Source organism: Canis aureus, chromosome 17 (genome assembly GCF_053574225.1).
Source record: "Canis aureus isolate CA01 chromosome 17, VMU_Caureus_v.1.0, whole genome shotgun sequence".
Lineage (NCBI taxonomy): Eukaryota > Metazoa > Chordata > Mammalia > Carnivora > Canidae > Canis > Canis aureus.
Genome location: NC_135627.1, coordinates 1,028,003 through 1,040,116, shown reverse-complemented (window position 1 = coordinate 1,040,116; position 12,114 = coordinate 1,028,003). Strand labels below are relative to the sequence as shown.

The following is a 12,114-nucleotide window of genomic DNA, read 5'->3' as shown; positions in this document are numbered from 1 at the left end:
TCCCGGGGCAGCCACAACTTGGGCTAGGGCTCAGCCTGCGATGCCTGGCCTCTGCCTCTCTCTGGTCCCTGGGGGCCACTGGTGCTAGCGCCAGCAGTGCAGCCCCCACTGCACGAATCCTGACAACGCCCCCAAGAAAGCATGGCCAGCCCAGGAGATGGGCAGGAGATGGGGCGGGCTGTGCTCAGGGCAGAGGAGCCTAACACTGTGCCAAGAATGCACTGTGATCACCTAGATTACAGGGCTTACAGAGCCAGGTTTTAAAAACAAGTTTTGATCTCTTTTTCAGGTTTGAATTGCTGGAAATTTTGAGTTTTGACTCAGTAAGAAGGAGAATGAGTGTGATTGTAAAATCTGCTACAGGTAGGAATGTCTTTTTCCTTCGTTTCTTGAATTGTACAGCGTGGTGGTTTTATTCTGATGCTTACATTCTCTGGGAGCTTTAGGATCTAACCATTCATTCTCTTAAGAAAAAAAAAAAAATCGGGATCCCTGGGTGGCGCAGCGGTTTAGCGCCTGCCTTTGGCCCGGGGCACGATCCTGGAGACCCGGGATCGAATCCCACGTCGGGCTCCCGGTGCATGGAGCCTGCTTCTCCCTCTGCCTATGTCTCTGCCTCTCTCTCTCTCTCTCTGTGACTGTCATAAATGAATAAAAATTAAAAAAAAAAAAAAGATGAGCCTGTGACCAGTGGTGGGCTGGCACAAGGCAGGCCGATGTGGTTCCCACGGGATTGGCGGGCAGAGACAGCGGGCTCTCCTCTCCTTCCCTGCGGCCACCACACACACAACAGTCTAACAGCTCCCACCTGCAGCCCTGCCTTCCAGTCTCCAGCCACATGTCATCCTAAAGACCCCACTGGCGCCCTGAGGGACCTTGAGATGACAGTGATACAGTTCTCAGTGTCTAGCACTGATGCCCTAAACTGCCTTCCCAGCTCTCGGCCCCAGGCCAGTCCCGAGTATGCATGATTTCCAAAGGAGGCCCTCTACCTGGTGAGGCTTCTCCACCTGGAGACCCTCGACCTGTGAGGCTTCTCCACCTGGAGACCCTCCACCAGGTGAGGCTTCTCCACCCGGAGACCTTCCTTTTGGTGAGGCTTCTCCACCCGGAGACCTTCCACCTGGTGAGGCTTCTCCACCTGGAGGCCCTCCATCTGGTGAGGCTTCTCCACCCAGAGACCCTCGACCTGGTGAGGCTTCTCCACCCGGAGACCCTCCACCTGATGAGATGTTTGCCTGTCTTCTGACCTGGAGACTATAAGCATCGTAAACACGGAAGCTATACTTAGGATGTACTCACCCCTTTATTACTATGGAGTACTGAGTAAATACTTCTAAATTCAACTTATTTAATGCAATTGCAATTTTAAATGGCATCTTATCAAAATATACAGGATTCTATTCCTTTTTGTTTCGTAAAACAAGGCAATAGGCTGTGTTTATCTCTTTGGAAAGTTGCCTGTCAGCAACCAAATACAGCCACCACCCTGAAACCTGACTCTGAGCCTGACGTGATCTGAAGGCACGTTGGGGAATTTTGTGTCAGCCGGTGTCCTAACCAGGAAACCCGCATTACAGCAGGAGCAAAGGCAGTAGGTGTCCATAGAAACAAGGTCCTGGTGGCTGTCGTCATCGTCGTCGTCTTCTTCTTCTTCTTCTTTTTCTTTTTATTTATTTATTCATGAGAGACACAAGGAGAGAGAGAGAGGCAGAGACACAGGCAGAGGGAGAAGCAGGCTCCATGCAGGGAGCCAGACATGGGACTCGATCCCGGGTCTCCAGGATCACGCCCTGGGCTGAAGGCAGCGCTAAACCACTGAGCCACCCGGGCTGCCCTGGTGGCTGTCTTCTGGCAGGACCGGCAGCAGCTTGTCCTCCTCCTCAGGCCACAGGGGATGGTGCGGGGTTGCGGGGCATGTCTTCAAACAGAAGACTGTGAGTCACCCTCTGGAGTGCTGGTCGATGAGCCTGGGACGCATGTGGCAGCTCTGGATGCTGCCCTGCATGGTCCCCACGCCCCTGAGCCTGTTGTCAGCTAGAGAGACTCCATCTGAGTGTCTCAGGACATAAAACCCTGTAATATAAGTGCTGCCCGTAACATGTGGAGACATCCTGCCTTGGGGGTCAGCAGGACATGGGAAACATTCACCCATGATATTGAAAAACACGCTCGGGTGTGCCAGCGTGGGCAGCTCCACCGTGCAGTCCAGGTGCCCTCCCCAGGATTGAAGCCACTCAGAATGGCCCGGAAGTAAGACATGGAAGTGGAATGTGACCCCCCCACAGTGATGCACGGGCAGGTGAGTCATGTCTGGGAGACTGGTCCCGAGCCGCAGGAATGACCCCACCACAGGAAGTGAGGCGGCCATGACTCACCTGCCCCACCTGTGCCACCTCCTAAGCAGGGCACCTGCAGCTGCGGCCAGGGAGGCTCTGAGGACCCCTCATAAACAGCTGCCACCATCCTTCAGAAGGGCATCACGGAGCCTGAGAAGGAGCTGGGTCATGCTAAGAATCTGTCCACGGCAGCCACGCCATTCCAGGGCCCCTTCCATGGGGAGACGGCTGCCTGTCCTGAGGGCTCCCCTGCAGAGCCGCAGGCTTCCCAGGACACAACACATGCTAGCTCAACCAGAAAAACGTGTTGGGGAACACATCCTGACATCGTGTTGACTGCCCTTCTTGCTGTAAACTGTGTCTGAAGAGATTAGGTCTGCAGTCAGGAATGGGCTCTGCACCCAGGCTGGTTGTGAGGCCCGCCCAAGGCCCCATTCTCCGTGGCTCGTGACAAGAACCTGGGCCCGGGGCCCACACAGTTGGCGGGTGTGCCCTGGGGATTTGGCTCCCTGCCCTGAAGGGCTCCAGGCTGGCTCTGTGTGCTGGCGCTCGAAAGTTACTAGCCACCGTCCTTTCTGATGCAGGTTGACCTGAGCCTCAGTCTGGTCTCAGGACTTTGTGAGCAGGAATTATGCTGTTGAGATGTTCCGCATGTGCCACCAGAGTGAGTCCCTTCTGGGATCAAGGGAATAACATGGCTGGGCTCGGGATACTGCCGCTCAGCTCGGGCACCTTTGTCCAGCCCGGCGGTCTTGGTAGCCATCGCCCCAGGTGTGGCCCTTCCCTGCCCACCCACCTGGCACCATGGCTGCGGTAGGACAGTCGCCTGCTCCCCCCAGTGCCCTTGGACCTGGTTTCCCCCATGCACCTTCTGAGGGCTGCCAGCATCTAGGGATTCCAGGGATCTGCGCCAGGCCAGGAGCTCAGCATCTGGGCTTATGCCCGGTTGTGGCCACCGCTGCTCTGATGGACCAACCCCACAGTGCTTCCAGGAGCCACCGACAAACGAAGCCAGCCAGGTGACGTGCTTCGTGGCTTTCGGTGGCTGGAGGAGAAGGGCGCTCCACCTGCAGGGGCCTGTTGACTAGAGCTGGCGTCTTCTGTGTCCTTGGTCTGCTCTCCATCTCATACTGGAGTTCCCTGCTTATCTGAAAGAGAAAACCGGTTTATCTTGAGGGCAGGGAAGCATATGTCTGCAGGACGAGCACCTGTGACGCCGCTGGGACGTGATTGGGGACATTTCACAACAGGTTTCCTGTGCGTCTTGTTAGCATGAAGGACAGCCAGATGCTCACTGCAGCTTGTCAGCGTAGGGGGCCCATCATGGGCCGGTCATGCCCCCGTGTCCACCTGGCCCGGGCCAGCCACATAGCGGCAGTGGTGACCGGTCTCCCTGGTGCTGAACTGTGAGGTCTGAGGCTGTGGGAATAAAGACACAACATTCTCCTGACTGAACGTGGTAACTGGTCTCAGGAAATCTCTACGATGGTCTCAATACTGGCGTTCCTATTTTTGTTTCTTTATAAAAGCATGACGTGAAAAATAAACTCGTCTTCCCCACATATGATCAAACATCCTTTTTCCCTTTGTTTTATAGGAGAAATCTATCTGTTCTGCAAAGGAGCAGATTCTTCGATATTTCCCCGAGTGATAGAAGGCAAAGTGGACCAGATCCGGGCCAGAGTGGAGCGCAACGCGGTGGTGAGATGAGGCTGGCGGGGGCGGCATGCACATCCCAGCTGGGGGGCCGGGTGGGGGGCAGCCTGGCTACCAGCGTCCTTTTCTGTCCCCTGAGGGACGCACTCTGAAGGCCACACGTGGAATGGAAACCCGTCAATGCTAGGGCTGCGTGTGCTTCCATCGTTGGGGGCTAACCTGGTGGCTAGGCTGGTGGTTAAGGGATCAGGATTATAAGCAGGTCTGTGGGGATTGGGGGGGGTCCTGAGGATTTCTGGTGATTCTCGTCAACACAGTGAAGTCCCTTTCCATGGTGACATACCCAGCGTGGCTCCCCGCACTCCCGTTCTTAAGGGCACCACTCCACCTGTCCCACATGTCCTGCAGTGTGTGCAGTTCGCCAGTTTGCCTGAGCCCCCAGCCTCGTCCACTGGCACCTCCCCTGCCTCCGGTGCAGGAGGGCATGTGCCTGACTCGAGACCATCCTGCTCTCCACACCAGACCCGAAGCCAGGGACTGTGGCTCCTCACAGCCTTGTCCTACTGCTGCAAACCACAGGATTTAATGTGTAACGGTCGTTATAAACCAAGGAGGGTTTGGCCACAGAAATCTCGGAATACGGGTCGGGAATCATCCACCTTGCATCAGGCTGTTCGGGCCATTCCTGCCCGCGGCAGCTGCTACACACTTAGACCTGGTGGGGTGTGTGGGTGCCCACTGACACCTGCTGGCCAGGTAAGGAGCTGCCCTGAACCAGCAGGGACCCTTAAGGACGTGCACGTTGGAGATGATTGAGCCTTGGTGTACAGGACAGTCACGGTCACTCAACCCCCTGCCCACGGAGGCAAGAGTTCTATTCGCGAATGGAGGGCTTCTGTGAAGTGCCGTGAGGGCACACACGCAGGTGCAGCCATCTCTGGGTTTTGAGTGTCAACACGGGTGTGCCAGGTTACTCCCGGGGGGGTGGGCAGCGCCATCTGCGAGTCACTCTGGCACTGGGTCTGAAATGACAGGTGGCCTGGCTCCTGTGACAGAGGCTAGGATACCGACCATGCTCGGACGACCCCAGCTGTTGAACAGGTCTGGGCCTATCTGTGGTCCACAGAGACCCAGGCCACTGCCCAAACTCCAGGGTCTGTGCCTAGGATGCTGACAGGATGCTCCCCGCCCCTCTGGGGTCCTTTGTCCACCCCCTCAGGGGACCACCGTGTCCACCCCAGGACTCTGTGTGTTCCATGAGAACAGCTGCTGGGTGCACCTGAGAAGCACGCTGACTTTGAGGCAGCGTTTCCTGGTGCCTGCTCCTGTGCACCGCGTGCTGGCAGCACAACTTCCTGGTCCTTGAGGCCCCTGACGATCACAACTGGCTTTAAACTCTCTTCTCCACACTCTGTGATAACCTCGCATCTGGCGCCAAAGGTCGCACCAGGCAATCTGCCGCCGCATCTCGTGACCTCCTCCCGAGTGGCTCCAGGACCCACAGTGCCCCGTGGCAGTGCTGGAGCTTCTCGCCAGGACCTGTCAGACGGCTCGGCCCAGGTGCTCTGTCCTGCGGCTCCTGTGTGCCCACTGCCCTCCCTGGCGGCACGGCGACCGGATGCAGGAAGGCCTCTCTGACACACACGTGGCCTGTCCACCTGTGAGGCCATTACAGAAGCAGCTGCGTGTGTGCGGCGTGGACCGGCATTTCCTTTCACTGGAGGGGCCGCTGTCAGGGTGGACACGCTCTCTGTCTGCATCCCGTGGCCCTCTTTTGTGGCTGTGTCGGGCTGGCGGCGATGGCGGGCTCTGGCGCGGCCGCGTCACACCGCCTCAGGCTGCTCAAGCCTCCTGGGTCTGGGGGTCTGTGGTTCTTAATCAAGCTGGGAAGTTTCTCAGCTGGTGGGTCTTCAGATGCCTTTTCAGCGCCTACATTTCAGGAACTGCAGCCGTGTGGGGTTGCGGGCTCTACACCGTTGCCAGGCTCCCTGGGTCTTTTCTTTTGAAAACGTCTTCTGTTTCATTCTGGGTACCTTCTGCCACCCCGTCTCCACGCCATGCCTCTCACGTGCTGTATCTCGTCGGCCAGCAGCCCCGGGGGGGGGGGGGTATATCCACCCCAGACACCAGGACTTTCTGTCCCCTGCATGTCTGTATTTAACTTCAGGACGTGGGATCCCCGGGTGGCTCAGCCATTGAGCACCTGCCTTCAGCCCAGGGCGTGATCCTGGAGACCCCGGATCGAGTCCCGCGTCGGGCTCCCTGCATGGAGCCTGCTTCTCCCTCTGCCTGTGTCTCTGCCTCTCTCCCTCTCTCTGTCTCTCATGAATGAATAAATAAAATCTTAAAAAAAAAAAAATCTTCAGGACATGTGTGACACGACATGGTAGCTTTTTTTGTTTCTCTGCTCGTTCTGCCCTTGGAGCTAGGTGGTTAGCGTCCTTGCGATGGGTGATGCTCTCTGCCCTCTGCCTGCTGGGGGACTTTGACTGAACTGGCCCATGGAATCTGCCTTGCTGGGCTCGGGGTCGCCCTGTGTTCCCATCAGGCACCAGTTTGTCCTGTTTGGATGGTGGCTTTAGGACATGTCAGGTGGGTCCAGGGTATCACTCGGGGGAGCGAGTTCCTCCTCAGTCCAGAGGAGAAGGCCCTGTGAGCCATGAGGTCTGTAGCCTGGCTTCTGGGACAGCACCGTCCCCTCTACCTCCTGATGGCTTGTTCCCAGGCTGGGGAACCCCTCAAATGCCCACCGGCCCTCTGGAGATGCCAAGGGGCTACCAGGAAACCCCAACCCCAGGTCTGAGCAGGGGCACCTATAGGGTCACTGGGTATGGGACTTGACGTTAAGATGATCGTGGAATTTCAGCAAGTTGTAAAGATTGTGCAGATGGTGCTTTGTACCCTCCCCCATGACCATTAGGGTTGTTTCCACCTTGAAGCCGTCAGGAATAAACCTGCGTGAAACCTGTGTCCCGGTTCTGTGGACATACGGTCTTGTTTCTCTGGGGTGAACGCCCAAGAGCATGATGTAAGTGGCACTGAGTTTTTTTAAGAAACTCCCACCCATTTTCTGGTGTCTGTAGCCAGTGCCTCTGACAGGCAGGTGGTGGCTGAGCCTGCCCAGGCCACTGGCCCCAGTGAGCTCTTGTGTGCTCTGGTGCCATCAGCAACTCGTCCCTACTTGTGTTTTGCCAACTTTCTAAGACAATGGTGAGATTTTTGGTTTGGTTTTTAGGTTGAGTTTTGAGAGTTCTCTAGATGTTTAAGATGTGAACCCTTCATCATACCTGTGATTTGCAAATAGGTTCTTTCATTTCTGCTGCTGCTTTCATCCTCTCCACAGGGCACTTTGCAGAGCAAACGGTTTTAATTCCAAGGACGTCTGTCTTGTGCATTTTCCCTCGTGCATCCTGCGATGGAGTCACACCTAGACTCTTTATCGCCATTGGGTGCTGAGTGCTCTCTTCTATCTTCCCTTATGTTTTACCTTTAAGTCTGAGATCCATTTTTTGTTGTTGTAAATACACATAATTTGCCTGGTGGCCGTCATAAGTGTGTAAATCATTGGCATCAACGACATTCGTCCTCCAGCCATCACCACTCTCTGTTGCCAAGTTTCTGTCACAAACAGAAACTGTACCATGAAGCAAAGTCTGCCCCTTCCCCGCTCTGCCTGGACCCGCCAACCTCTGGTCTCCCTTCTGTCCCCGCACACCTAGCCGTCTTGGGTATCTCTTGTATGTGGGATGATACGATATTTGTGCTCACGTGGCCACCTTCTCTCACCTCACAGAATGTCCTCCAGGCTCATCCAGGTGTAGCTGCACCCAAGCTTCATGCCCTTTACAGTGCAATAATACTCCTTGGGATGGATTCGCTGCATGGGCCACATCTTGTCCATCTGTCTGTTGATGCACACACTGCTTGTCTCCACATTTTGGTAGCTAGGAGTAGTGCTTGTAGGAAGCCTGTTTGGGACCCTGCTTTCAGTTCTGTGGTCGTGACCTGGGGATGGAATTGCCAAGTCACGCAGGGACCCTTGACGATCCGCCAGACTGTTTCCTACAGGAGCTGCTCTATTTCACATTCATGCCAGATATGCATGAGGGTGTCAGCTTCTCTGCATCCTCACTGATGTGCGTTAGTTTCCATGGTTTTATAGTCCTCGTGCTGGGTGTGCAGCGGCATCTCATTATGGTGGTGATTTGTATTCTCTTAATGGCCACAGCTGCTGAGCACATTTTCTGGTGCTTCCTGACCACTGGGAGGTCTTTGCAGAATTGTATATTCAGATCCTTTGCCCACTTTAAATTGGGTTGTTTTTTTTTTCTTGTTGAATGGTAGGAGCTCTTTATATATTCTGAATCCTAACACCTTAACAAGAATGTGATTTGTGACCATTTTCTCCCATTCTATTGGCTGTGGCCTCACTCTCTTGATAGTGTCCTTTGATGCAGAAATTTTAAAATTTTAATCAAGCCCAGTTTATCTCCCATTTCTTTTGTTACCTCTGCTTTTACTGTTACATTTGTAAAACCATTGCCAAACCCAGGATCAGGAAGATTTTCCTGTGTTTTTTTCTAAGAGTTTGACAACATCAGCTCTTACCATTCGAGTCACTTTTATAAGTGGTGTGAGGAAGGGTCCAGCCTCAATCTTCGTGGGTAGATGTCCAGTTTTCCCAACACCACTTTTTTTTAAATTTTTATTTATTTATGATAGTCAGAGAGAGAGGCAGAGACACAGGCAGAGGGAGAAGCAGGCTCCATGCACCGGGAGCCCGACGTGGGATTCGATCCCGGATCTCCAGGATCGCGCCCTGGGCCAAAGGCGGGCGCCAAACTGCTGCGCCACCCAGGGATCCCTAGTGTTGGATTTTATCAGATGCTTCTTCTACATCACTTGAGATGATTGGGGGGGGCTTGGTCATTCTCTCCTGTGTCTCAGGGACTAATTTTCCTGGGCTGAGTCCTCCTTGCCTCCTTGGGGTAAATCCACTTGGTCGTGCTGCATAATCCTTTAGGTGTGCTCTTGCACTCAACTTACTTGAGGACTTTTCATCTGCATTTTTTGGGAAGGATATTGCTCTTTAATTTTCTTTTTGTGTAGTGTCCGTGGCTTTGTTGGTATAGTGTGGTCTCCTATACAACATCTAGGGTTTGGGTAGCACTTAGCAGGAGGAATCAGGAAAAGTATTTCTATTCCCTGACTCCACAAGTGGAAGCCCCATACCTCTTTTTAAAAACAAGTTGTTTTTTTTTTTCATTTCTGAAAGCTCTGCTTCCCTTCCCACCAACTCTTAGAAGAGCTTCAAGGACAGTAGGAGACATTCACCTCTGTGACTGCGTCCTTCAGCCACATCTGGAGGTCTGAGAAATAGCGAAACATGCGAAGCTTTCTCTGGGCAGTTACAGGAAATTTGAACTCACATACGAGAAAATCTTTTAAAAAACTCCTACACACCAGTATCCTCCCAGAATTTGGACTGATTGCATAGGAGGACTCTGGGTCTTTTCCTAGGATTAGTTGAGTCAGGGCTGAGACAGAGGGGAGGTCATCCTTAGAGCATCACTCAGACCTTTGTGATGGTTTAGATGGTTTGCCTCATCCAGACAGGAAGGGCACTTTGACTGATGGAATTAAGTGCTTCATGTGCGGCCCTCGAGCTCAATGGCGCCTTGCTGGCTGGGGGCGTGTGCTCTGCATGGTGACATCCAGAGTTACAGTCGCAGTGAATCCACTGTTGTTGGATCCTTATTTCTCTGTCCCGTGGACGCAGTATGTTTGATAAATAACTGAGCAGTTTTTCTTTGGTGGGTGCTAAGTAAGATCAAATGGTATCACAGACTTCCCACGTAAAAAATGTTACTTTAGAAACATCACTTGATATTTACAGTGAAATTTCTAAATACTGTCCGAAGAAAAATTTAACCCTTCACTTGTCAAAATAAAAGAACAAAGTCTTATATTTTCACAGCCCTGATTTGTATTATTGCCATGCTTACCTGTTTGGAATTTAGTAATCTATAATGATTGTATATTTAATGTGCGTATAAATAATTCAGATATAATGACAATCCTTTAAGGGTTGATTGCCTGTTAATTCTGCAGTCAGTTTGGATGAAAGAGAGGGGATATTGAGAAAGCTCATGACAGATAAAATTCCAGGGGAGTGACACTTGGATTTACGTTAAACGCTGCGCTGTCTCCCGCAGGAGGGGCTTCGAACCTTGTGTGTTGCCTACAAAAGGCTCAATCCGGAAGAATATGAAGGCATTTGTACGCTGCTGCAGGCTGCCAAAGTGGCACTTCAGGATCGAGAAAAGAAGCTAGCAGAGGCCTATGAACAAATAGAGAAAGACCTTGTTCTGCTGGGTGCCACGGCTGTCGAGGACAGGTAGAGTCTGCGCCGTGCCCCATCAAGGCCAGCAGTGGTGGTGCTGAGGCGGCAGGGCCTGCGGGGTGCAGTGGGACTGACTGTCACACCTCATGTCCTCACGTGGACGTGCATCTGCAGCAGGACACGACAGGCCTCAGGGTGGTGTTCCCCAAGGTCGTGCCTGGACCGTGTTTTACTGCCGTGAATCAGGACCAGATGGTTGTCTCGTTCATAACGCGTCATCAGTAGTCAAGAAACAGTCATTCATAAACCATTCTTTAGCATTCAGTCAAGAATTGATTCTGCTCCTAAAATTTGTCAGCAGCCCTAAGTTCACGCATAACATTTTCGATGTGAACGTACTCAGTGTCATTTCTTGTTGAAGAAACTTAAAACTGTGAAGTAGAATATCGCAGAAACTATGACTAATGACTGGTTACGTTACCAAATGTGTGTCTCCTGTGCTCCGAAGCCACAGCCGCTCACCTGCCACCATTATGTGTGGAGCCTGGAAGTGAGTTCAGGCCTCGTGCACTAACACACGGGTGCATGTCATTCTTGTGACTTGAGAGCTTGGAGAGAAAGGAAAAGAAAAAATACCCCCATTTAATAGAATGAGGCAGACACTTGAGGGCATTTGCTAAAGATTTATTTCCTGTAAAGTTTCAGAGTCTTTAAGGCACAAATGAACCTGACTGTTAAGTCCTTACTGGAAACCCACACTTCCCAGTGTCTTTAATGACCAGTCTTTGGCTTCCCAACCTCGATAGGGTGTCGGGTGACATGTCTGACACTGCTGTGTCTAGAAGTCCTGTCACTTCGGCCAGATGTGGGCCCAGGTGCCAACACAGGAAGCATAGCTTGCACTCGGGATGGGCCTCAGACTGCGAAGCCATGGCCACTGAGGGTCCCCTGGCCAGGGGACCTAGAGAGGGACATATGGTGCATTTGCCTGGAGACTGTCCTCGAAGGAGGTGCAGGGAGGGGAAGGTCTAATTGGGGGAGCTGTGCCCGCACACCCTCCTGAGGGTTGAGGGAACAGATCCACTCAGAGGGAAGTCGAGACCTCGAAAACAGAAGTGGCCTGGGGCAGGTGGGAGCCAGCAGCTTTGAAGTGATAATACTCGGTCACAGATCATTTTCCTGAAACCCCAGAATATTTCTGCAGACTGAACCTTTCTGGCCTCGGTTTCAGAAAAGTGGAAAGTAGATGAAATTGAGATGTTTTCTGTGTCTCTCGAATGCCGAGGTCATGGGCTTGGGGCTATACTGAAGAGGCCCACCCCAAGTCTCATTGGGTCGCCCCAGTTAGGACCTGAACCCGCCAGTACCGGACAGGAGCATGGCACACTATGGCACACTGCCTGCCAAAAGCAGGCAGGACTTTACAGAAAAGACTTTACAGGACTGTAAAGTCTGGAGAGAATGTAAGTCCCACATGAGGCAGACGTGGCTTTGATACAAGGCCTCCACACACGGCAAGGCAACCTGAGCAGTGTGTGAACTGCTCGTCCGTGTGCGTGCTGCTGCATGCCCACCATCTGGGTTTCCCATACCTCAAATGGGGTTGCCGATGGAGCCTCATCCCACGACCTTCGGTGGAGGCAGAGTGCTTCCCAGCATCACACGTGTGGAGAGCCCAGGGTCTGTGTCGGCAGGTGGTGGAACACAGCTGGCTGTCCCGTATCTTACCTGATTTAGAGGTGCCTGGGCTCCAGTCTGTAAGTGTCAGATTACAGC

At 53.0% G+C, this 12,114-nt stretch overlaps 1 protein-coding gene across 8 annotated transcripts in view; it reads left to right on the top strand.

Moving 5' to 3' along the window:
- The window catches only part of ATP11A (ATPase phospholipid transporting 11A), a 128,475-nt gene that overhangs the window by 91,560 nt on the left and 24,801 nt on the right, over positions 1–12,114 (top strand). For all 8 annotated transcript variants that reach the window (XM_077854919.1, XM_077854915.1, XM_077854917.1 and 5 more), the window contains 3 exons: positions 290–363; positions 3,937–4,040; positions 10,211–10,392. In XM_077854919.1, the coding sequence (XP_077711045.1) occupies positions 290–363; positions 3,937–4,040; positions 10,211–10,392 (360 nt within the window). The remainder of the gene's footprint in view (positions 1–289; positions 364–3,936; positions 4,041–10,210; positions 10,393–12,114) is intronic.